The following is a 27528-nucleotide window of genomic DNA, read 5'->3' on the forward strand; positions in this document are numbered from 1 at the left end:
ATTTTCTTGTATTTTGAAGTTTTCCAGAAAATAAGCCTTTTTTAACGCTTATTTATAAAAATCTAATTCCCACAATTACTCTTGCAGTCTCTGCAGAGGGTGATACCAATTTAACGTATGCGGCTGAACAATGTGCATACTATTAATCTCAGAAGGTAACACAAAGATGTTAAGTAGGTGATGTGAGATTTTTAATAATATTATTATTATTTTTGCAGCTGTGGTTTAGTATTTCAAAATTATTTTTTTCTTAAAGACGACAGCACTTTAGTATCTGCATTGACCTCCATGATGTCAGAATGTCATTGTGCAACCGTAGCTAAGAAAAGCCTCCGAGAAAAAAAAAAAAAACAAAGGAGCTTTGCATCTTCCAATAACATGAGATGTGCATATACAGTACGTAGCATTTTGGAATTCATACTGTGGTAGTGAGTTGTTGCTTTCAGTTTGATTAGACAATCATTGTTTCGTTTTCCTTGGTTTGACAGTGAGTATGCTTGTACGCTGCTTAAGTCTTCTTAGTGCTATCTAGGTCAGTATACTTAGGATAGCTTTTATGTTCTGTACGTCTGACAGATAGCGTGCCTGAGAGAGATCAGCACGAAATTTTCTTTTATTTGTTATATCTGAGGATAGAAAAATATTTTATAATTAAGCAGAATTGTATACCACATAGCACCTACCGTTTCTGCATTGCAGATATATTTAGCTCTAACACTGCTTGTGGTTAACAGGGTGTAGCGTAGACACAGACAGCTGATCATGCAGTCAGACCCTGTGCTCGTGTGGTTTGTCAATACTGCTCAGGATTTTGATGGGCTGTAAAAGAGAGAAAACAGAAAGGAAAGAAAAAGAAATGTTTTATTTGTATGAACATTAGACCTTTAGTTATGCTATTTTTGCTATCATTGTCTTTTTATTTCATTTTTGGATTCTGAGACTTAAAAATTAGGAAAGCACAGCAAATGCATCCAGGATTTAATATGTGCGACATGAAATCTTTCTGCATCAAGAGGATGTTACCGTAGTCAATCCAGCGTTTCTTCAATAAGCAAGAAGATTGTTTTGTTTTCCTCGGCAGGCGGACTCAGCCATTGCACTGGCAGATTTTGATAAGAGTTTGAAATGCCTACTACTGTATTGTAGATTTTGGAGTTCGCTAACAGTGTTAGTGACTGGAGCTCATCTTGCATCACCAGTTGATGACAATTTTCTTTGTTCCCTCCCACCCAGTTGAACCAAGACTCTGTAGCCGATACGCAATGTCACTTACAACATTAATCAGATACTGCATTTAAGGTGAGCTGTCCCTTGCCTCCTCCCTTACCAGAGCTGTGCTGCAGTATGTATCTTACTCCTGCAAGCCTAAAATGGCAGGCAGGATTAACGTTGCTTGTGCTGTGTGCATGCTGTGTATTGAATTCATTATACTGTGCCTAGTATCTCAAATGTGAGTATGTAAATGGTCTGTGTGCCATGTCATGCAGTAGTGAAGACCGGGGTTTGCTTCATTACAGGCTTAGATATTTCAGCATCACCTTAAGAATTCTTTTTTCATTTGCAATGTGGTGAGCTGTTAGCTTGTCATCACATTCAAACTACATTATTAGCCCTTGGAAAGGGGGGGAAAAAAAAAAAAAGCAAACTGTGCTTCCAGATGGTGTCACCCTTTTTCTTCTTGTGTTTACTGTAGTTTAAATAATGTATATTGTATTGTTAATTAATGTGAATATCGAATTAAAGCACTTGAAACTTACATATTTATTATGCAGGTAGGAGGCACGTCGAATCTATTTTTAACTCTTACGCAGTCCACGTTGTGCAATGGGCTTTGGTTGTCGAGTTTATATTTTCAGCTGTGATATCAATAGGCTGATTTTCAGTAAATGTGACAAGTGGCCTTTGCAGTGGTCAGCTTCAAGCTTTGAACTCTCTGAGGAGGAGAAAAAAAAAAAAAACAACCTTGTGTTGCAGTTTCGGAAAACCTTGAATGAGGACATTTTTTTTTCCCACTCCTGCTTTCCCTGTTGATAAACTCGGTTCTCCTGATCACGGTCTATTCAAGCTGCTTCCCATCTGATTTTTGACAACTGCTTCTAAAAAATCACCAAGAAGACCAAGAACAGAACTTATCTCCATTGCTTTACTTAAAAATGGCTGGGTGCATTGCCATGCTAACACTGCACTAAGTGGTACACGCAGGTAGGTTGAGATTTGCATGTTTTACTGATTTCTTGGTCAGTGTTGCAAGAACATGAAATGGGCTTTGGAATGTAGCTTTCAGTTAAAAAGTGTATTAAACTGTTAATGAAAACAACCTAATATTAAATTGTTGGCTTCACATATTGGCATGACAATTGTTCTTATCTGTTTTTAAAAGATCTATTGTGAAAGTAGAGCAATCATGTCTGTTAAAATAATCATATGTACTAAGGGCGTGGCAACGCTTATGCAACAAAAGAATTTTTGAAAACCCTATTGATTCAATCACATTTTAAAGCTGACTATAAGCATTACTAAGCTTGTAGTTAAAATGCAAAAATAAAAATTGAGGTAGGTAAGAAAAATGAAAAATATTTAAATTCTGTCGTAAGCGGTTTTGTGTTTTGTGCGAAATCTTTAATAAAGATTAATATGCTTTAATGCTTATATTTTCAATATTGGCTACAAACCTAAACCTGCAGTATTTCTTTTTATTTTAAGGTAGAAGGACTTTAAAGAGAGAGATTGATATAGATGGCCCTGTCAGCTTAAACTGAGTATCAGTTCACTGAAATGTGTTTTACTCCACACAAACAAGGTTATGAAACAAAAACTTAACATCCTTAGGTATAAAAACCTGAATTTGAGCCTTAAGAATAAAAAGAATTATGAGTATTGTATTACTTATACCAACTTTTGTAATGTGTTTGTTTCAGATTAATACTGGGCCAGAACCAGTTTCCTTGGCAACCAAATCCTTTTAAAAGGTGCAATAGTAGAGACGTAGAAAGATGTTATTCTCTTTAATAGCAATATCACAATGCAAATGGAAATTCTGCAGTTGTTTCCTTTCAGTTCTAAACGAGAATCTGATCTCATTTTATGTTTCCACGCGGTTATCATTTCTTAAACGATGCCATGTTTATAAAGCTGTACACAACAAAAAACTGCTTTATTCCTGTTTTGCATTGGTTGTTTCCAGAAACGTACCCCGGGTTCTTTTTTTAATTTAGCCTAGTCTTGCATGTAGGTCAAGGTTTGTACTGTGTGTATATAAAGTGATAGTTTCATTATTACAAGTATAAAAGTATCACTGAAAAATTTAGCAGCTGAGAAATGTAGAGAATCAGAAGTATGTTTAAACCTTCTTTCACCCTTGCTGTATTCAGCCACAGTAATGCTAATAAACCTTTCTTTAAATAGTGGACCAATTCTGAAGTTCAGGTAAAGAACTGTGTTTAAACATACTGGAAAAAAACTTCTGTCGGATCTTAAACAAGCCTTTATAGAATAAGCTCACTTGTGGTCTGCGGTAATTTTCAGACCTTATAGATCTTGCAAAATTTAAGTATTATAATTCCTTATTTCTATTTTTAGCTAATATTTTTAACAGTATCAGTAAAGTCAAATCTTACGTGTACCACAGGTAACTGCTTATACAGAATCGGATGTTACTAAATGTCTCCACTGAGCTTATAACGTAGTGTATCTCCTTGTGAATCTCCTTTGTACGTGACTTGAGAAATTCTCACTACTGCAATGAGACTTTTGCAGCACGGTAGCCATTTTCCCTTCATGTCCTTGACTTTAAAATGACTAAGTATATTTTGCGTGGATGAGGACCCAGCACTGAAAATTAATGCAGAGAACGTATTTAGAAGCACAGACATTATCAATAATAGCCTTGACAGTGTCAGTAATATCAAACTAATGCTCATTTATTCCTAAATGTAGCAGTTCAGTGCGTTCCAAATAAACAGAGTATAACTGTTCAGGAATATGACTTGTCATCTATCTTGACAGGCCGATGCTTAATAATAATAAAACCATTTGATTCATAATTACGAGATTAGTTTGACGCAGTGCAATATTCCCCTGTTCCACCTAAAGAAGCAGAACTGAAAACGTAATAAACAGAATCTCTCAAGTGACATATTAAAGTTTGCATTTTTTTGTAATTTGATTTATCTCCAGTAGCTTGCTTCTGCTGATTATTTTCCTGTCTGAAATGTTAATATGGAGTGCGCCATTACATATAGTTATCAAAACTGCATTTCTTTCTTTATTTCTTGTGTGGTTATTTTTAAAGGAAGTTGCTGAGCAAACGCTATGTAGAAGCAATCTATTTATTGCCGCTGGTATTTATCTTTAGAAAAGATGGGGCACTTAGCGATAAACTGTTTTTATTAGTCTTTGTGTTCAAACATACCCTCTCAAGGCATTTAAAGAAAGGCTAGCTCCGTTACATGAGCATGCTTCGCTATGGTTGTTTTAAATCCATTTGCAAATTTGCTCTTTTGTTCGGGGGTGCAAGTCCTCTTGTAATTAATATGACTGAACTCAAGTGCTTTCATGAGTCTGGAAAAACTCATTGGCAGCCTGTGAACAGTAATTTCTTCTAGCTAAAGAAACTGATTTATTTATTAAGGAGGAGTCTAGCAATTAGCAAGCTGCTTCCAGTTTGACTATTATACGTGGGTTGCTGTATGTATTTTAATGGTAGTTATATCTAGCTAATGCAGTGTCAAATCTTATAGCCAAAGGTGCCATAAGAAATCTTGTGTAAACTTCATCCGTTTTATTCTCTTTGGCCAAGGGAGCTAACCGGGGCACATAGGAGCAGGTGCAGTTTTTCACACCTCCAGCACAGCCGGCAAATGTTATTGTTGGGGGGGGTCAGGCCTTTTTTTTTTTTTTTTTTTTTTTCAGTTTTATCATAGAAGGCTAATTGTTGATACTGAGTCCTTCCTTTTATAATTTAGATGTGTTCTTTTATCCATGCAAATTCCATTTGTGCCCAACAGAAAATCCATACAACACATGAGTAAAAATGAAATCAAACTAAAAATCATTCACTCGGACACTATTCTGCTTGCTTTTCGATGACCTTTCTGATGAAGGTTACTTCTGCCTCTAAACTTCATTTTGATTTGAAACTGCAGGTCTCTCACTGTGAAACTATCCATGTTCAGATAATATTTGTCAGACTATTAGACAGACTCTCATAGTAGTGAACAGGTACCAATTAACCCTTTTGGGGCATCTACTGTCTGTTGTACTTTATCATGTGAATTGCCTTATTATGTTTTAAAAGGGCTTTATTATGTATAATATTACATTTGAATTCTAGTATTATCGAAATTGGGAATTCTCTAGCTTTGATAAGATCTTTTACTGCTGTAATCATCCAAATGTGATGCTGAAGCTTCCCATTCACCGTAATATTTCACAGTCATTTGCGAATATGACTTTACTGGTATTTGAAGTAATAATAATGGCTTAATGCAATTTTCTTTCATTCTGGCCTTTGTTACGGCAGATGTGAGCTACAGAATACTTATTGAAATCAACATACGTTAAAAACGTACTCAGCTAAACCAACAAAAAAAATGAGCTCACCTTCTTGCCTTTTAAAGCCAAAGTAATGGATCCTGTATTTCCTGTGTAATGTTATTTATAAAAGTATATGGTATATTTGCAAATGGGAGATGGATCTATGTATTCTTAATTGCTGCTATATAAATGCCTATCAATCAGCTGAGTCATAAGGCCTTATCCGTAAGATTTTGCAGTTGCTCTATGGAACAATCTAATTTTGTTTAGTATCTTTGAAACAAAGCCCTGTTCTGAATAATTTTTACAGTATTACTTGATAAGCTTATTAGGATGTGTGATACATTATAACATATAATCAGGATGTTTGAAAATGATGGATAATTATTTAAGCAGAGAGATACAGAAAGTGTATTCCAGAGAACAAGAGTTGCCTAGAAATGTCATTATCACAGATACTGTGGTGATATCTGTGACAAAAGAGACCAAAAGAAAAGTGTCAGAATAGAAAGAGGAGAAAGCAAAGGCCTTTTGAAAGACTGCAAAAAAGCCCCAACCATGGAGGCTTTTAAGATAAAAGGTAACTTGTAATTGGTTTCAGCAGTTTATGTGGCGTCAAGGGAACTGACTAGTAATGATGCTTGTTTCTTCTTGTACCATGATTTGTTTTCTAAACTGGCAAAAGGTGAAGCTAATCTTAAAATACAATTGTTTTCCACTGACTTTACCTTGTGAAACTCGCGACCAGACTAACTGAGGAAGCTGTGAACCCTCCATTATTTGATGTCTTACTAGGTAAATCTGTGAGGAATAATTTGGATATAGTTGAGATGGGAGAAGGGAAGTAGAGCTAAGGATTATTTTTAGTCTAATTTTTCCAGTGACCCCAATGAAAAATTATGTTAGACTTGAAAACGTCCATACATGTCTGTCTAGAACATATTATGAAGCATTATGTCCAGTTTGCACTACACAGGTTAAACCATAATAAAAGAATGCAGACAGAAGCAGTATTCACAATAGCTTGGTTAATGGTACGGTTTTATTGCTGGTGTGTTGTAAGCCTCCCAGATGTAGATTTGGAGTCCTATAGCACTCCAGGAAAAATTCCAATGAATTACACAATGTATCTGTAAATTAGTACTTGTCTAATAATTTAATGATTAAATTTGGATTTTCCCATTTGCAGGCTGATACACAGTAGCCACAGAGTTCCCAAAATTACTGAGATGGTTTTGCCGAAAATACCTGTCAATACCACTTTTAAAAGACTCTAAGAGAAGAACAACGTGATTTTAGGTGGGTAAGTTTATGGAGTGATTATAGAAAGCTGAAATCTCTTTAAAACTCACATAGAAATTGTGCTAAAGTATCTAACACTTTAAAACCAGTGCATTACACGATATTTTTTTTTTCAGTTAAAGTTCTACCTTTTTTTATAATCATGTAAGAGTTGGTCTCGCTATGGTATCGCATTGCTCTCTTCCATGTCAATATTGTTAGATTTTTCCTGCTCTCGCTGGATTTTTATTGCCGTAGAGGCTGGACAAACAAAATCAGGCAGAATAGATCTTTGAAACAGGTTGTTATAGCCTCCAATGATCTGTACAAGCCGAACATATTGGCGGGCAAGCAAACCTCCTGAGCTTGCCAGAATGTTGACTCTGGATCCCAGTCACTAGTGTTCATTACAAATCTGTGCCATACAATAAGGGTAGAGGAACTCTCTTAGTCCCAATGCCCATTTCTAATTTTGTTGGTTTGGTTAGGCTGTATATAGTTCATCTAATCTCTACCTTCATATGTGACGATAGTCAGGGGTAGTAAAAAACCCTCTTGAATCGTGATTTGCAAAGTGCACTTTGTAAATTCAAGTATATTATTGTGGTAAATAATCGGGATGTTTAAAAATAAGAGTTTCACATTTTGCATAGCTTTTTCAAATATTAGTATTTTCCTTCTTACTGTGCATGTGAAATAATCGTATTGGTTAAAATAAGTATGTCTGGCATCTGTGCTTTAGATTTGAGATATATATGTAATGAATGAAAGAATCAGTGAAAACTTGATAAATTCATTAATTTTGAACTTGGTTCTTTGTATCATAGACTATAATTGGCATTGTAGAAAGGGAGTAGTTTCATTGATTTCAGCAGCAGTACTTGCACAAATTTCTGTAGGAAATGGTTTGTTGCATCATAGTCACTAATGCTGGGATATCTCTATGTAGAAATAATTAATTAGGGCTGCCACGCAGAACGTAAAATAAGGAACCAAATTTAAAAAAAAAAAAAAAAACCCGCAAAAAAACCCCCCAAGAAACAACACAAAGCCTCTTCAATTCCTAGAATATCTCAAAATGTTTTCTGTATTTAAGTTTTACTTTTAATATGCAATGTTGTATGATGTACAAAATGGCAATGGATTTTCAAAGACAATAAGATGGCATTGGTGATTTAAACTAATCAGCGAAACATTAAAATTAGATAAATTCGGGTTACCTGGACTTACAGAAGCACGGGCTACAAAATCTAACTGGTACCTATTTCAAGTGAATTATCATAGAACACTTGCTCAGTATATTTTAGGTAGAATACTGGGCCATAACCTGTTTCCTTGGCAACCACATACGAATAAAAGGTACATTAGCAAAGCTGCAGATGTGTGTCAGTGAATGCTTGTTAAGCAGCCCAATGCATTTACATACCATGTGCTCACAATAATGCATGCATCTTGAAAATCACCATATAAAAAGATTTCTGGGCATGGCCCAATGTGGATTCTTAATAGTCAAAGGCTTTAACCTAAAAACCTCATGTTTTCAATGGAAATTTCTCTTGTGATATTTTTTTTCATTACGCTTTAAATTGGACTTGCAGTAACTGGACAAAACTGTCATGGTAGGCTTGGTCTGCAAATTGAAACCTTTCTCCAAGATTCTGAATACTTATTGCACTGCTTTAATACAACAAAATATGTACGGAAATGAAGATCTACGGTGTCTTTTGGAAATGCTCAGGCATTCTAAATTTCAGTCTTATACCAGCATTCAGAAGCAAGTATGATTATACTGTTTCACACAGCGACAAACTAAAGCCACTAAATAAAAACGAAACTGATGTCGCTTGTAGCGCTCTCATTCTATCCAATGTATTCAACCAAAGAAACATGACCAAGTGTTGCCTTCTAACAGTCAACAACAGAAAAAGGTGGTGGGGGAGAAAAAGCTGTAGAAGAAGTCAAAATGACAGTTTTTCATGGACTTTCAGAACAAGATTTGGATGCAGTATTTAGGCAGTACTCACACTTTCTATGCAAGTCTTTGTATAGTACTGTTTTGGTTTATATTTTTGGATTTAAAAGAAGCTCAGATATCTAAAATCAGTTTCGACAAATTTGTTTACTGACTTCAGCAAGTTTATGTCCAGGTTATTTTTGGCCTTTCTTCTTAAAGTATTAATTTGTATATAAAATGAAAATTGCATAAAACCCTTCAGGTTAACTATGTTATCCCAAGATAATATATCTTTAAGAAATAAGTCTAAAATGCTAATCATTAAAAAGACGGAAATAATGGGAACCTGCGCATCCTGAGTTTATATTCCGTTTGTGTAATCTGAGAAGTTGTTTATGTGACCAGTAGCCTAATTAAAACCCCCTTGAAATCAATGAAAAGATTCCCATTGACTTTTTTGGAGTGTACAATAAGAGAGAAGGCTTCATACATAACAATGAGATTTAGCAAATTATCCTGACAATGTTCAACATTTCCGTAACTCTCCACAGTCAAGTGTACCAGAATCTAGTATTAATTCCACATAGTTTGAACACATGAATCTTTTCACGATCCTGAACCGTAAACAGTGTTGTTATATACCACCATGTGCTACAACACTCTTAAGGCTTTTGAGCAAATAAGAGTTTGGGAAATTATTAGGGAGGTGCAAGTCAACCGCTTTTTTTCTTTTTATTAGTCGTTGCCCCCCATCTGAGCTCACCGTCAGGCCAGGGTTTGTGTCTGGGGCAATTCACATGGGTGGCAGAGGATGCAGCATGAACCAGAGCTGGAGCCGTCAAAATTTCTCCTTGCTGCCAGCTGCCACCTGCTTTTGCTACAGTCCTTCTCCATCGCCCAGGCAGAGGCCCTGCTGCAGCTTTTAGGTTGGAATGTGCAGCAGGATGGAAGAGGAGGAGTAGGGCTTGGGCTGGGCCATTTAGATCAGCACAAAATGGAGGATAAGACTATTTATGAGCATACAGACAAAGCTATTGTGTGCCAAATAAGTTGTCATAATAAAATCGACACACTAAAGATGATTCAGAGGAACAGCTATCACTTGGGCATTGTTTTTGTCATGCTAAAGTTTACCAATGTAACAGCAAAACCATAAAAATATTTTGCAATGCTTTAAGGAATACTGGAGATCACTGGTGGTCAGTTAACAACTTGAAGACCAATTCTAGCTTTCAAAACGGCTGTGTTCCGCCATCTAGCAGACCAACCTGTTTCCAGGGGAAGTGATTTAGCTCTATTTTCAGTCTAGCATCATTTCCTACATCAGCTGTAGTAAAGGGCAAGAACGGCTGCACTGGCCTGGCCCCCAGCACACCTCACTGCAAGTAAGAGTGGCCCCTGAGCATGCAGCTTGGCTGCTGCTCTTGGGGATGTGGGTTCAGGTAGTCAAAGGATGTTTCTTCTGAAGATTGGAAAATGAGAGGCTGGGTTCAGGACTTTTATTTTGCCTTTCTGATAACTGAATGGGCAACACAATACCACACAGTAATTGTCCAAAATGAACAAAAATTAAACATTTGATTTGCTACTTTTGCTTAAAGCTATTCAAATATATAAATTACTACATTTGACAACAGTCAACAACAGAAAACTGTCTGTTGTTGTCACTCTGTCTGTAAACATAGCTTCATGATTGCAATTGATCTACGCTAGCTAAGGACTGTGATGTGTCCCATAAGTGTAGGAGGCTAGAAAGTGGCTTGTCAGCAGCACATAAAAAAATGAAAGACTTAAATGGAAAATAATACTGAGATTGTTCAGAGATAGCAAGCTGTAAAGTCAGCTGATTCCTAGTAGCAGTACAACACAAGCTTTTATATTTTCTGCAAAAGAAGAATTTGGATTTATGTCAGCTATTGCTGTTGCTTCATTTTCTTTTTTAGACTGGTGGAGAGACAAAGGTATAGTTATACCTTTAAAAATTGCTTGTATGTGTTCTGTTTGGTGTTAATGGGAGTCAGATTAGGCCGTGCCTAAATTGTAAGAAGGCAACATACCTTGGAGAAAGACTTTCTTTGGTGCACATGCCCAGCTCACAGCGCTTGAGAGCCAAATGCGTTCTGCCAGGCTGCTCTCCTCTCAACTGGACTTGGAGGAGCAGGCAGCTGCTGCAGGTCTCCATAACTGTGGTTCTTCTCCCTTCCTCTCCCTCCCCTTGATGCTTGAGGAGAGGCAAAGGGTTACGCAAAGGAACCCTTTCCCCTCCTCATGGTACAGAAAGGGGAGTGAAGCCACTTTGGGCTGCTGGCCCCATCTTCTGCCCCATTTCTGAGCGAAGTGTTGGTCTGCCTGAGGGGTGAAGAGGAGCTGTGCTCTCCTCGGCAGCACCACTGGCTGCTTTGACCTCAGCAGTGAGAGCAATGAAGAAGAATGTCCATCCAAGCATTTTTTCTCATGGATATGCTGGCCTGCTCTAGGCACTGAGAAGGAAATGCGCCAAGCCCTGGCCAAAATCCTGTCACTCGTGAGGAATTTGCAAGAGTTGGTAATGCTATATATGTTGTTTCCTGTTGCTGTTTAAGAACTGAAACTGCTTGGCTAGAGAGGAACATTGGAACATTTTTTTCCTAGGCAGTCTGAAATACTCTTAAGGAAAGAATACCACGTGCCATGTGTTGCAGAAGTGAGATTATCAGACTTCAGCAAAGCATCCAAACACCACCACTTCAGTAAACTTGGAACAAGGGAAAAAAACCCCAAACCCAAAACAAAAAAAACTTGGAACCTTTCTTATACATTTTAAAGAAGTAAATGTTTGCTGACAATTTTCTCTATACCTTGCCATTTTACCATATAAGAAGTAATCCACTGCTAAACTACTTGGACTTCTATTTAGAAAGAACATAATATTTGTGCAATGTTAGGTGCAGTCATTTATATGTTTAATGGGAATTGGTACACGTACGCTAGCAAGATTGCTATTTTTGAAGTACATAAGTTGTATTGTGGCTTACACCCTGAAATCAGGACTGCAAATGCAGATAAATCTTGTCCAACTTCTCACAAATATCAATGTAGTCCATTCACATAGGTTTGACTCCAGCACCAGTTCCGCCATTTTCTTTGCATGCAATTGATTATACCTGAAACGTTATAATGAGAAAGTAAAATCTTGGGTGCAGCCAAGATGGCCTTGTAAAGAATTCCTTACTCTGAAGAATATTTTTATTGCACAAGGAGCTGATGGGACTGTGAATTCCAAATAGCTCAAATTATATATATATGGAAATTAGTACCTTCTATTACAGTATTAGTCACAGAAAAGGTGATTCTTTTTTTAGTTGATGAGCTGAAGTTGCCTTAAGAAAACACCTTATCAATTAAACAAACAAAAAAAAGAGAAAGAAAAAATGAATCCATTTTCTCCAAATCTGTTACGTTGTCTATAGATCTTAAGACTGACGGAGCATCAAATAGTCAAGTACAAATAAATTAACATCTCTAAGTTGGGGGTATCTGCTATAAAAATGATGGTTATGCATCTGATTTTCAAAACAATTTAAAATAATCAATTTTAATTAAGATTTAGAGGGAATTTATAACCTAATCTTCCTTAAATTTGTTTCATGTAATCTAAAAAGATGCTTGTGTTTATTGTTGTTCAGTACTGCATTTCTTTCTTTTAAAGGATTACAACAGGTTTAATTTAATCCATATTATTGTATTGTTACTGACAACACATTTGTCACAAATACTTCTTAAGGCACTTGTGTCAGCAATCTTCATTAAGACATTAATATGTATATACGCACCTACAACAATAATAAAGAAACAATAGTAAATAAGCAATAGAAAAAGTTAAAGATTAAAAGTAACCGACATATGAGTATGAAACTTTGGTTCTCAGTTATGTAGGTTGGAATAAAAAAGAAGGTTGTGAAAACTTTGGGATGCACTTTGCTTTCGCAATCAATATTGCTGTGTTCTTCAGCCATTTGTTCCACCTCCCGTAGCTGTTGGTAAACAGCTACTGGTAAGAACAGCTCAGTTTGTCATGAGATGAAAGAAACCATTTTTTGGTAGCAGAGAGTCCTAAACTAAAAAGATACTCATTGCTTTAGTAGGTGATCTTATTTATAAGAATTACAGTGTTCCAGAAGCAGTAATTAAGCTCTCCACAGAGATGTTTAGTAACGTTTAGTATTTCTAAAATGATCTTTTAATGTGGATTGTGTAAAATGGTGAAAGAAGAGGGATGTATTGATCAGTCACTGAAATGATGAGAATTTCCTGACAAGAAGAAATTTTTTTTCCACAGCTTTTAAACAACGAGCAAAGCATATGATAGTTCCAAGACAGAATGCTGCAAAAAAGACCTCCCCTCCTTATAATAGATTGTATACCTTAAGCTGATATTAAATAGTTTCATCAGATGATCAGCAGCGTTTATCATGAAGGGGGTCTAGCAAAGTTCTAACTTCCAGGCCCATCGAGGGTGACAATGTTTAAATAGTTCATGCTTCTGGATTTATTTTTTTTGTCTAAAATGAATCAGTTCCTACTATTCAGTGCCTCTAATGCATAGGCTTAAGATTTGAAAACAAAGTAACTGTCCAATAAGACCTCATACACAATAGCTTGTAAAAATAAACACAGATTAGCCTTGGGCAAAATCAATATTTTCGAGCAAGCTTTAAGACAAAAGCAAATTGTCCATTTTTCTAACGCTGTTTTCCACCTGTCTCAAAGCCCAGTTTTTCTCCGAGCTTCACAGTCCCAAGTACTGGGAAAACAGGTTTTACTGACTGTTTGAAGTGAGAGGCAGAGACAGAGAGAATATATAGGAAGACTGTGCCGAATATATTGGAGCATCTGGCTAAATGAAGTCAGGCTACTTCCTTCCTTATCTAGGTAAGCGTTTGTTAGTGCTTATGAAGCACTAATAGTATTGTTGCACTTGAGTCCTGAGGCAGTAAATAACCTGAAGTAACCAAAATTAGAGAGTGAGACTCCTGCTTAAAATAAACATCCTCATGATACTGGATGAGTTTCTACATATGCTTAAAAAAAATTATTACTAAAATCAGATAAGGAAAATAAGGTGACTATACTTCAGTAACCAAATGTAATTTATTTCAGATATTATTTTTTGAAGGAGATATTTAATCTCTCCTTTTTAGCAGGCAGTCGCAGAAGTTATGGGCAGAAATCTGGATCTCCATAAACGCTTTCTCTTTCTTCATATGAGAAAGGCTTTGAGGGAGAGTAAGGCAATGCTTTGTTAGGTTTGAGAGGCATTCGAAATGGCGTGGACAAAACTGCACCGATGGACACGCAGCAAGGGGCTGGATACGGGGAGCGCTGCATTTCCTCATCTTTCCAAATTTACAGTCCTGGCACGTAAACAACCTGGCTGATACGCGAAATACCCCAGCGGGCCGTGTTAATTAAGCACAAGGCATTTGGTGCAAGATAAGCCCACGGCAAACCGCGCGGCGACGGCGGAGGGGTGCGGGCCCGCCGGGCCCACCCCCGTCCCACAGGCCGCGGCCGACCCCGCTTCCCGGGCACGATCGCAGCAAAATGGCGGCTGCCCCCGCGGGCCGCCGGCTACGCGCTGCGGCGGGGCGGGCGGGCCGCGCGCCGCCGGGAAGATGGCACCTGTCCCCTCAACCCGCGCAGCCGCCCGCTGAGCCGCCGCCGCCGGAGGAAACCCCCCAGGCGGGGGCTTGACCGCCAGGTAGCTCAAAACCAGTGAGTTATCCGACATTCGAGCGTTTCTGTGACTCCCGGGGGAAAATCGCACTGCAGGTTAATACGCGTTGCCTCCTCGGCGGGAGGTTTAATGTCGTCCGGAGCGCCGTGGCCGCCCGTGAGCGGGGAGCGCCTTCGAGCTGCTTGCTCGCCAAACGCCTCGCCTCTCGGAGGCCGCGTTTTGCGACGGGGAAATATACTGACGTTAACGTGCCGCATCCAGGAGCTTATATTTTATGTATTTCGTGACAGGATTAGAGACAGTCGCATTCGAGCCCCGCGGTAGCGGCCCGCGTTCAGAATGTGGCTGCAAAGGCCTGTGCTCCCCACCCCGCTGCTCTGAGGGGACGGGGCGCCCGGCGAGCCCCCAGCTCCACCGTGCGGGCGGAGGCTGCGAGGGAGCCGAGCGGGCCCGGCCCGGGGGCCGCGCCGGTAATTAACAGCTTGGGCAGAGGGGCGAAACCTTCGGACGTCGGGAAGAACCGGACGTGCAGCGGGAGATGCGTTTTTTGTTGTTTTGTTTTTTTTTTTTTTAATTATTTTTAGAGCCAGATCAGTGACGGAGCGCCCTGCTGGAGGGACGGGGCTCGCCTTGACTTTGGAAGTGAGCATAAGCCTGCTCTGAGGGCTGATAGAAGGGTTTAAAGGCTGTTTTCCATGTGGTATTCCATGAGAAACGATCGTAGAAAGTGTAAAGTAGGAAGTGAGAGAACGAGTTAGGGATGCTAATAATAGGAAAGAATTACAGCTCCGAAGGAATGGTTAATATGGTGGCTTCAGAGATCTGCTAATACTAACGTAATATTCTTGTGCTAAATTCCACCCCCCCAGCTGTCTGAATTAAAAGTTAGGAGGAAACAGTGCAAGGCTGAAAAAAATGATTTAAAGTCTATAATGCTTATGAGGCTATATTTCTATTTGTTATAGAAAATGCAGGTATTCTATATTAATAGGGAAGGATGCAAGCAGTGAGAGTCTAAAAGAGAAAAAAAAATACCTGTACTTGTAGAAATAACATGTAGCCATGTAGACTGGAGCACTAAGCTGCATGCCACTGCAAGCTATTAAACATAATTAGACATGATTAAAACTTCCCTGTGTGCCTGAGGTTGTAAGAAGAGTGAGGGAACCTCGTCAGTGCAGCCTTGCGTAGTCATAGTGCCCAGATGGGGCTGGTGAAGCGATTCCATAAAAAAAAACCTGAGCCACCATCACAAAAGTAGTGGCTAGCCCGTGGGTTTCCGGGTGGGCAAGGGTCAAAATAGTATAGCTGGGGGGGATGTGGGGTGCATGTACTTGTTTTTGTTTGTTGTTTTGTTGGTTCATGATGCCTAGCCCTATTTCTGCTCTAGGACAAAATAGTGCCCTTTAGAGAGTTAGACACAGATGAATGTTCCTTCTCAATTGGGGAAACAGGCCGGAAACAGAACAGAGATAGCCTTCAAAGTATGTTAATAGAGTGGAATGAAACTGAACATAAGAAAATTACGGAGTGAACATGTTTGCATAGTGTCATGTTGGTAAGTACCAGAAAATATTAGCATCTTTAAAATCCCAGTAGAAATGCGTGGAATAAGAAAACAGAGGGAGAACTGTTGCTACAATTTATCAAGTATCCAGATGTTTTTTATTTTGCCTGGGTACTAGCAGCTGGCTCTAATGTGGGTTGTTGTTTTTTTTTCGTTGATACCACTAGCTTGTCTTTCAAATTTAGGCAACTGAAGTGGAATAAAAGAATCTCTTCTCATACATAACGGGGTATACTTGCCTGGCAGTGGATTTCAAAAGTTTAGCAAAAATTAAAAACAATATTCCTAGATTGCAACAGTCTCTTTGGTAGTAAAAACAACTATATTTGTTATATTTGGTATTCATCAGCCGGTAAAACTTCTTCTCTTTGTTTACTTCAAAGTGATATTAATATAAAAATTAACAGTAGCTTCTTCCCTCTGCAATGTCCATGTAGAACTGGATACTCTGATATTTTTAATTAGCAACGTCATCTTTGAGGCATAAGTGGTTTGGATGCATCAGTCTGATCTTTCCATTAATTTCTGATATTACTTATTTTCACTTAAGACTATTGTCCTGGAGTGGTATTCTGTTGATGTCAGGAACGGTAACATTATCCTTTAATCAGCCTGCTGACCATTACACTGAAGTTTCAGATGAATATTTAAATCTTAGTTCTCAAAGTGATTCAACACCTTTTAATGACAGGTTAAGTTTGTTACTGTTTTTGCAGAAAATCTACAAATAGTAAGGTAACTCCCAATCAAAAAATTCTGCTGCTCAGAAGCTGAAGTTATCTATAGGTGCACCAAAGACTATGAAGTTACAGTACAAAGGTACTGTTCAGATTCTGAAGAAATTACTTATGTCTGGATTGAGAGTAAAAAGTATCAAAATAACACGCATATTTGTGTCAAAAGAAGGATGGCTTAGTAGGCTGAAGAGTTTTATTGACCTTTAATAGATCAAATGGTATTTACATATGTTTTGGGCAACATTTATAAATAATACTAGAATTTATTCCATAATTCTGTAATAAAAATCATACAGAAGAATAGTAACATTCCAAATGAACTTTCCAGTGTTTTAATCAAAAATATTTAACAATAATAATAATACGTATGAAAAGGTTGATCTCTGTGTATCTTGGTCTCAGTAGAGCTCCCTTGGAAACTGAAGAGCAGGTTTTCCTTTTGCAGTGTGAACTGCAAATGGAATGTAAAATATTCCTAAAATATTCCATTTATGTGAATGCTAGGTAGAGCATTCTGATTTTATAGCATTTCAGACACATTTTTCACAAATGCAAGAAACAAGCCAGGCAGTAGAGGATCATTTCACACGTGAATAAATGGGCTATTTGGGGAATGCATAGGTTGAGACAGAGGAGCAAAAAGCGTTGTCTCTGAAAATCAATTAGCTCTGGAATTTTTCTGTGTAACTATGCAATGAGATACATAGCAGATGGTTTAGCCCACAGCAAAAATATTAAATGTCCAAATAGCAAATGATAGTTTCTGCTATCTTTACACAAGGAGTCTAGTTTGGTGTTTTACTGAGCGTATGAAAATATCCAAGACTACAAAATATGACAATCTGTGTACAGGCAAGTAGAAACTGAAAATGCTCACTTTTCTCCTTAGGAGAATCAATTTTGAAATAACTGGTTGAATAATAAGACTTGGGTCTAAAACCACTTGGGTTTGTAGATCTTGCTTATAAATGCCTCTTAGTACAGAAGTAGCAGTCTGATATTTTCAGCAAACAGTATGTCAGATGATGTGTCTTTGAACTAAAACCAGCTGTCTCCAATAAAGAAACAGAAAAAACACAGGCGAGTTCCTATGGGGCAGTTCACTGGGAGGTAGCGTTGACATCATTTATTTCCTATACTCAGAAAATAACTCTATCAATGGCTCCTGTTGTGAAATGTTTTTGATGTCTGACAGTTGGTTTCTAATACCACATCACATGAGCAAGTCAGATGTAATCTCAGACATTGTCAATGAGAAAAAAGAATCAATTATGGGATGGTGGCTGCTTGCTTGAAGAGAAGTGTTCTTGTCAGTATTCTTTCTGTAGAAGACTTGATAGACTAGAAGCTATCTGCAATTATATATGGGTTTTCAGATACTGAGCCAAAGCAGATAACTATACCTAACTACTGTGAATTTCAGGTTATTATTCCAAATGAAGAAATATTTCTCATTTTAAGCCAAGCAAGTGTGATAAACACATGATAAACTCTTAATTTTAAGATTTAAAGGCATGAAACAATGCATCTGGATTTACAGCTGCTGTGAGTGACCAGATAATCAAAATAATATACATCTATATTTCTATCGCAGTTATACTGATAAATTCGTTTCTTGACATCCATGGCATATCCAAGCATCAGAGGTATTTTTTGTGAATCACAATTTTTATTTTTATGAATTCTGTGCATTGAAAATTCTCAGCCATTAGACTGTATTAGAAGTCACACCTGTGGGACATGTGCCCAGGTAGAGGCGAGAAAACTTCCCACCCTGCTACGGCCCTCGGATTATTATCCATTTTCAGGTAGGCAGCGATGGAGTTGCAACAAGAAATCCGAGGGCAGTCAAAAGAGACTGCAGGGCCTTGGAACGACTGGTTAAGGGATCAGGAGTACAAGTAGTGTTTTCCTCTGTCCCTCCAGTTTCAGGGTATACTGAGGGAAGAAACAGGAAGATCAATAGCTGGCTCTGAGCCTGCTGTCACCGGCAGGACTTTGGGTTTTTTGATCATGGATCGGTTTACATGACACCAGGCCTGTGGGCGACAGACGTGATACACCGGTCTCAAAGGGGAGAAAAAGATTTGCACAGGAGTTGGCAGGGCTCATTGAAAAAGCTTTAAACTAGATTTGAAGGGGGAAAGGGATGAAACCACGCTCACTAGAGACAAGCCTGGGGGTAGCACATCAAGTGTTTGTGGGACGGTGTGCTAGTGAGGTCCTTCGGTCTGCCATCCCTGTGGAGGCAGGGGCTGGAGTGCCATGTGACAGCAAAGACACAAGGGATATTGATGGGCTATAAATCACAGAAATGCCTGGGAATGGTCAGGTAGGAATTAGGGCTTCTCCCTGTGTCCTGCTTCGAGCAACACAGGACTAATTTCTCTTCTAGTGCTTGGGAAAACTGCACTTCTAGAAGACACCAGTGTTTGAATTTGTGAAAATATTTACTTTAGAGCCAGCTATGGTATGTGGGCTCCAATGTCTCGGTGTTTTCAAGCTAGACAGGTGCAGGGATGAGGAGGAACGAGACCCGGGCACTTGACCCAAGCTGTCCAACAGGATTCTTTCATACCATGAATGTCACATTCAATATAAATTAGAAAGTTTGCTGAGAAGTTCTCTTTCTTCCTTGATGGCTGTGATCCCGAGAACTTCTTGCCCTGGTGCCAGACCCCTGAGCCCTCCTCTTCCTCCCGAGGCCGCAGCGCTCGCACTGTCCCACATTTGCTGTCCACAGCTGGGAGTGTACAGCTTCCTGCTGATAGAATGGGCTGTCTGTAATCCTTGTATATTTTATATTGGTCTCAGGATCAATATTGGTTCTTTAGTATTACTAATGTTAATTGTCTAGTCTTATTCTATTAAATGTTTATATCTTAACCCTCGGGTTTCCTTGTTTTTTCCTGGTTCCCCTTCCTGGGTGTGAAGGGGTCATTGGGTGAGAGGATAATTGTCTACATGACAATAAATTGTTGTGGGTTCCTCAAACCGTAACAAGTAGTTAAAAACACTACTCGGAGATGGAAAAATAGAACAAACCTCATTCTATGGTACAGATCTAAATTTGAACAAAACAAAAAAATAATCTGCTTAAGTCAGAGATTTTCTCCATATGTATACTATCAAATTCATCCATTTTTTTCAGTGTGGTTTTTCATTCACATTTTTCATCTTTTATCTCAATTAAATAAACCAGTATATTCATACAGTAACAGCCTGGATAATCTAAACATTTTTTGTCAGCATTAAACCTCATTATAAATTGGCAGTTATTTGATGGTATTTACTATTGTAATTAAATCTTATTATTTGGTAGAAATTAGGAACACACACACTATCAAATTATAAAGTGTGAACACTATAAATCTAAACTATAACTGAAGAAAAAATGTTCTGTTGCTCTCTATTTGTTTTACTCACTGAATTTATAAATTCAGTTACTTATAAATTTTCAGTCATTTTAAATTGTGCAAACTATTTATCTAATAAAATTTAATCACTATTTAAAAAATAATATTATGTTTACCTAAATAGTGTTCTACTTACTCTGGTATTGTTTACAAAATTGTGTTTCTTGTGCATTCCTTTTTTTATAAAGCATTATCCTGTAGCTGAAACTTTATTGTGTGGGATCTCTGATCCCTGATTTAAATATTAGCTTAATAAGGGGATCAAATGCAGTTGTGCTGTAAAGTCATTGTCTGACAAACAGCCTCAGAAAACAAAGTCCTCAGTATCCACAGAACCACAACAATTCAGCCTTCCCCATAATGTCTAGCAAATACCTCAACTGCATGCTGGGGGAATTACCTCAAGGGTTCAGTGAGTCATGCAGTGTGAACCTGAGCAGATGCACCCACTGGCACAGCAGAAGGTTTGTGGCTGTGTTCCCCAGTGAAAGGCGCAGGATGGGTGACAGACCACAGAGATCTTTTGCCTCCTGCTGAGGAGCTACTGGTGTTCCTGCATCTTTGGTCTGTACATAGGTTACCTTCAGTATTGTTGGCACCAGTGAACCTAAGATGACTTCAGCCTGAAATGCTATGACAAAATTTTATTCATTCTTAAAATTTAAAAGTTAATAAATTAAATAAATATATATATATAAAAATAAATACAGAACTATAAACTTGATCTGTAACTGAAATGGATGAAAAATGCCTTCTAAATGTAATTACCTTCTTTTTTTTTTTCTTGTAGATGACAGTCATGTCCCATTCAAAGGATTTCAAGGATGACTTCCACAGTGACACTGTACTTTCCATTTTAAATGAACAGCGCATTCGGGGTATTTTATGTGATGTCACCATAATTGTGGAAGATACAAAATTTAAAGCCCATAGTAATGTACTGGCAGCTTCAAGCCTTTACTTTAAAAACATTTTTTGGAGTCGTACTATCTGTATTTCAGGTCATGTACTGGAGTTAGATGATCTCAAAGCTGAAGTATTTACAGAAATACTGAATTACATCTACAGTTCCACAGTAGTTGTTAAGAGGCAGGAGACTGTAACGGACCTTGCAGCTGCAGGGAAAAAATTGGGAATATCATTTCTAGAAGATCTTACAGATGTTAATTTTTCAAGTTCCCCCTGCCCCTATGCATACTGTATTAATGAAAAGGGGCCTGTCAAAGAGGAAAAACATGAAAAGAGACATGAAGACTCCGCTGTGACGAATGGACCACGAATTACAAATGCATTCTCGATTTTTGAAACAGAAAACAGTTTGTTTTCTCCACTTGATTTGAGGGCAAACTTTAAAAAGGTATCTGAGACAATACCAGCTCCCAACATCAGCCTCGACAGAAGCGATGTTTGCAAAGATGCTGAGCCAGCCAGTACACTGGCCGAACACTCCTACGCAGTTTCTTCTGGGGGAGATAATTTTCAAGCAACACCTTTTCCTGAACAGGACAGCAGCCCTTCATACAAGGTGGGTGAAGACCACTATGAAAATCTCCAAGCCACACCACTCATTAAGGCGGGAAAACAAGCATGTAGTGCTCCTAAGACAGCCTTTAAGCCCCAAGGTGCTGGTTTGGCTGTAGCAAAAGTACCGGCCTCTACAGTAACCACTACAGAAGCGCAACATGAAGCAGTTACTGATCAGACAATTGCTTCCTTTCCAAAACCTCAAAATAAAGCAGGAGATATTCCTTTATCCAGAGAAGAGGAAAACAATTCTGCTAATGTCTCTGGATCCGTGGCAACTGTTCCACCTGTTTACAATTGTAACTGTTGTGCAAAATCATTCAGTGACAGGGCATTACTCAGTACTCATCTTCAGCTCCATTCAGAGCATCAGGAAACCTTCATATGCAAATACTGCAGCAAACAATTTGCAAATCTAAATATACTGGAAAGTCATGAACAAGTCTGCATGAGATCAAGTACCTTATCGGTTCACAATGGAAACGAACAAAACTTTGCAGATAACTATACCGCTACAGACGGAAGGAATGGAAGTTCATATGCAAACACAGAGCCACCTCTGTTGTCTGAAAACAGCATCACTGATTATTCTAATGCAAACTGCACTTTACCAGAAACGGATCATTTGGTTAAAGTCGTTGATGGGCAGATATTATACACTTGCATCGTTTGCAAGCGTAGTTATGTAACATTGTCTAGTCTTCGAAGACATGCAAATGTGCATTCATGGAGAAGAACGTATCCTTGTCACTACTGCAATAAAGTATTTGCATTAGCTGAGTATCGCACCAGACATGAGATCTGGCACACTGGAGAAAGACGGTATCAGTGCATTTTCTGTCTGGAGACTTTTATGACTTACTATATCCTAAAAAATCATCAGAAGTCTTTCCATGCAATTGACCATCGTCTCTCAGTAAACAAAAAGACAGCCAACGGAGGCTTAAAACCAAGTATGTACCCATACAAACTTTATCGACTTTTACCTATGAAATGCAGGCGACTACCTTATAAGTCCTACCGAAATTCTTCATATGAAAACATTCAAACAAGTAGCCAGGTTAATGAAACTGCTTCTACTAACTGTTTCATTCCGAGTTCCCTTAGCTCTGAGCTACCACCACTGAATTTTCAAAGTAATATAATAGCAAGCAACAGAACTCTGGCCTTGGATACATCTTCATGTAATGATACAGCATCTTCCACGAAAACTCAGAATTCTTCCTCTTGGGGAGTAGGTATATTAAATTCTGACCTGCAAAGGGACTTTTTCACAGCTGAAAAAAGAGTTTCCACTGCTGCAAATGACTCTGGTTCTCAGGAGTGTGATTCCTCAGTTGTGTCTTTAACCAATGTGAATGAAAATTCAACCTCTGTCATCAGTTACAGCAGTTCTGCACCCTCTGTTATAATGCACAGTAGCAGAGTTTCATCAGTAATAATGCACAGCAAAACAGTCACTTCTGTAGAAAACAATAAGACAGAATCTTCAAATAATCTACCTACTCAGTCTGTAAGCGATGATTCTAAATATGGGTCAGATAATTATGGGAAGTGCATTACAAAATCAAAACCTATTAAGGAGAAAAAAAAACCACTCCTGTACAACAGAGGAGAAGCAACTGAGGATACGCAGCACGTCACAGGATCTGGAGGTTCATCTAGCAAAACAACAAATACTGTCCAAGAATCAAGTAAAACTGAAACGTACATTGCAAAGCCTGCCTTACCTGGAACATCTACTGACAGCAACGTTGCACCTCTCTGTCAAATAACAGTAAAAATTGGTAATGAGGCTATTGTAAAAAGACATATATTAGGGTCTAAGCTGTTTTGTAAAAGGGGACGAAAATCTAAACACGAGTCCAAACAGGACAATCTAATTGAGGAATCAGAAATGGAGATAAAAGAAAGAAGCCCATCTAGGCTATACAGCTCAGAAAGCCTGGAGCTGACAGAAATGTGCGATGACGTAAGTGACCAGGACTCCAGTGATAAACCTTGGAGACCCTATTATAATTACAAACCAAAAAAGAAATCCAAACAGCTAAGAAAAATGAAAAAGACCAAGTGGAGGAAAAAGCACGGAAGCAAGAACGCCATTATGGAGAGCCACAACACATGCAGTCGAGAGTATGCGCTCAGGAATGCTCCTGAGGAGAAGGCAATCAGTCAAGAAGAGAACACAGAAATGCCTAATCTTCATTGTGAGCTCTGTGAAAGGGATCAATCTTCCACTGCAGAAATTCAAGAACACGTACATTGGCATGTAGCTACTTCAAAGCCTTACATTTGTGAATTATGCCAAAAACAATTTCAAAGTCCATCCACTTTAAAAATGCATATGAGGTGTCACACTGGGGAAAAGCCCTACACTTGCAAAACCTGTGGTAAGTGTTTCTCAGTTCCTGGAAATCTACAGAAACACGAACGTATTCACCTGGGGGTCAAAGACTTTGTCTGCCAATACTGTAATAAGGCATTCACTTTAAATGAAACACTCAAAATACATGAAAGGATTCATACTGGAGAAAAACGCTACCACTGTCAGTTCTGCTTTCAGAGCTTCTTGTATCTTTCTACCAAAAGGAACCATGAGCAAAGACATGTACGTGAGCATAATGGAAAAGGATACGCTTGCTTTCAGTGCCCCAAAATTTGCAAGACAGCAGCTGCTCTGGGAATGCACCAGAAGAAACATCTCTTCAAAAGTCCAGGTCCACAAGACAGAAAAGAACAGTTTTGCAATGAAAGCACTAAACTTTTGGAAAATCCACATTTCCTTGGCTCAGAAGGAGGTGAAGTCAAAAATACACAAAATGTAGCTCCAGAAGTTATCCTCTGAGTGACAGTTGTGCAAAAGCAAAGAAAAATCCAAAACTATATATTGGAGAAAATATAGATGCATTGAATGGGGAAAGCCTCTCCGCTCAAATTAGAATAATTTACTAAGATCAAATTTCTTCATCTAAATGTATCAATATATGCAAAAGAAGTAAAAATAACACAGAAAAGAAAAACTAGTGTTTGCAATAATACAAACTTAATGTGAAAGACCCAAAATACTTTTGCCACAACAGACTTCTAACGTATATATAGAGAGAGAAAGAAAAAAGGAAAAAAAAAAAAAGACCAACCAAAACCCTTCTACTTAGCATTACAGGAAACTAGTCACTGAACTATTGTACAGTGCTGTTTTTGAGTCAGAATCATTCTAGGCAAAATAAATACGTAGGTTCACAGTGTACTATGTAGAAGGAATTTTTGCTGCAGAAACCATATATTGCATTTTTTAACAAAAAGTAATGTGTTTATAAACAAAATAATTGTAATGTAGTGTATTCTAAAGTGAAAGTGAGAAGTGTTTCATGAACTTGGGTATGCTGAAGTACAGTTGAGTTCTGGCGTGCTTTTCTGTAACTCAACATTTACAAAACATATTCAGGAGTTTAAACCTCTTTTCTTTTCCATATTCAGTTTTGTAGTTACCATAATAACCGTTAAGTCTGAGTGCTTGTGTGGAAAGTATTCCAGATTTATGATATCTCTGAGACATTTAATAAAGATTCAGTGGAACTCACAACAGCCAGTCTTCCAAACTGCATAAATCCCAATGTCAATGGCCTGGCGGAGCTGTTCAGGTGCATTTGTCTAAAGAAAACTGTTCTTGTGAAACAGCCTTGCTTAAAGAAATCCTGTATATAGACGTCCACCTCCTGGTGCGTCTGCAACTTCTGTCTTTTAGAAATACCATTGTTCTCAGCAGAAGAGGAGGAGTTTTAGACAGAGTCTTCTTCCTCATCCTGGAATAATGCCTGGACAACAAACGACAGAGCAACTCCCCATAAATATTTTCATTTTGGGAGGAGTAGGTAAATACTCAGATTCTTGCTTCCATATATATATATGTATGTATGTATGTATATCCCTGAGGCAGTCCCTATGTATTAACAGGGATAGGTCCAGTTTGTGGGGTTCCCTGTCATCCCCATGCCTTAAATAACAGCATCTGACCTTCGTATATCCCTCCGGAGTGATCCCCCTCACCATGCCAGCATCTCACCCAGGCAAGCTTCGTTACAGTGTCCCTTGGACCAGCACAGCCGGCCCATGGCACAGAGGTGCCTGGAAGGGGCTGCTGGAGGAAGAAGCGTTGGCCTTTCTGCCTCCCTCATCCTGCCACACCAGAGGGTTGCAGTGAGCCCTACGGCTTCACAGTTTGCTCAGAATTGTCAGAATAGGCTTCTGAAAGACACCACCAAAACATTACAATTAATATTATTTTTTGAAAATGTGTAACTGAGATTATGAGATTTTAAAAAAGTCAAAGAGGGTGTATGTGTACAAGTTGCAGTTTATGAGATAGGGCTCTGTTGTACTGTATCTGCGTTTCCAATTAGTCATGTAGGTTCATCTCCATGAAGTGATAAATAATTAAGTCAGGACGAAGGTTAGTGAACCTTAAATTCATTGTACGTGCAAATATAGTACACAGTTTGTTTACTTACTTTGTCGTCTTGAATATTTTAAAGGAAACTATAGCTTGGGTACAATAAAACTACCAGTTGAAATGAGTATACAGTATTGATTGAAGTAATAATACAGTCCACTTATTTATTCCATCATCGGTGAATGCTGTGAACCCCTTGAGAAATTTTGGTTTCATGGCAGCTTTGGTTACATTTAAATAAGGATAATAGAAGAATAAACACAGGAAAGTATGATGATGTTTCAAAGAAAGTACACAAAGATAACTTCTAAGTGGACTTGTATGATAATTATAGACCAAAGCAAATAAGGTAGAATATTTATAAATATAAAGATAATTTTACAAATATTTTATATAACTGTATAGTTCTTAAGAAAAATATTGATAGCTTGTGTTAGGTTTGGGGGGGCTTTGTATATTTTGATAAAAACACAATGACTTTGTAACTCTGTATATTCTCTACAGTTTATAGCAAAGCAGTTTTAAGATGGCAATGTCATGTTTATAGTTCAATTGTGGCACTTTTACTACAAGTTACACGTTGCAGTAATGAGTCAAGTATTAATGACCAAATTAGAATTAAAGTAAGTGTAAGAGAAGGTAAATACTATACGTTGTCAAAGACTGTAATTTGCTACATAATCGCATCTGTATTTTTGTTTAGAAGAAAATATTAAATGCAGATGTTAAGGATTGATAAAGAGTCTAATTTTATTTTTAGAAAGAGTGATTATAACTCTGTTTTTGCTTAATTAAAATAACATCTTCCTATTTTTCTGTAAGTCTCTCCATTTTTTAAGTTATGTTAATACTTACATAATCTATAAGATCCAGAGATACGTATCTTCTAATAGTTATTTTGTTAGAAGATTAAGCAACACAGTTACCAAATGTTCCCTTCGTTAAGGTCAGAACACTGAATCGAGAACACATCGGAGCTCAAGGGAAGTGATGGGCTCTCCTGGCATTGTACCGTTTAGGGTGAACACAATGCTGAGGTGAAGAGCATCTCCTGCTCAGGATCTGAGAGGACTTGGAAGACAGGTGAACTGTGTTTAATACTTTGCAACACCTTAAACATGTTTTCACAAGGCCCGAAACTTTAAAAATTCTTTTCTTTTCAATTCTGATAGTAACCTTGCCATATAGATTGTGTATTTTACACACTGTACTTGAAATCTTTTGGGACTCCTGTCAAGAAACACAGTTCAGAATGCAAATACCCAATTGCATAAGGAAATATGAAGATACATACAAAAGAGATTAGGCATATTCAAAATACTTCCCCCTTCAGCTAGGTGTCACTAGT

General features: G+C 38.1%; 1 protein-coding gene across 6 annotated transcripts; it reads left to right on the forward strand.

The window, feature by feature from the left end:
* Nucleotides 1–1893: 1893 nt before the first annotated feature.
* On the forward strand, nt 1894–26990 carry ZBTB38 (zinc finger and BTB domain containing 38). Of its 6 annotated transcripts, none has more exons than XM_054205732.1 (3): nt 1894–2202; nt 6725–6834; nt 20997–26990. In XM_054205732.1, exon 3 carries the CDS (start codon nt 20997–20999, stop codon nt 24573–24575), a length of 3579 nt encoding a protein of 1192 aa, XP_054061707.1. In that variant the 5' UTR covers nt 1894–2202; nt 6725–6834; the 3' UTR covers nt 24576–26990. The 6 variants fall into 6 exon arrangements, with proteins under 6 accessions (XP_054061707.1, XP_054061709.1, XP_054061706.1 ...); XM_054205729.1 differs by lacking the exons at nt 1894–2202; nt 6725–6834 and adding exons at nt 14604–15128; nt 15877–16044; XM_054205734.1 differs by lacking the exons at nt 1894–2202; nt 6725–6834 and adding an exon at nt 14323–14581.
* Nucleotides 26991–27528: the final 538 nt, after the last annotated feature.

The sequence above is a fragment of the Rissa tridactyla genome, chromosome 6, assembly GCF_028500815.1.
Source record: "Rissa tridactyla isolate bRisTri1 chromosome 6, bRisTri1.patW.cur.20221130, whole genome shotgun sequence".
NCBI lineage: Eukaryota > Metazoa > Chordata > Aves > Charadriiformes > Laridae > Rissa > Rissa tridactyla.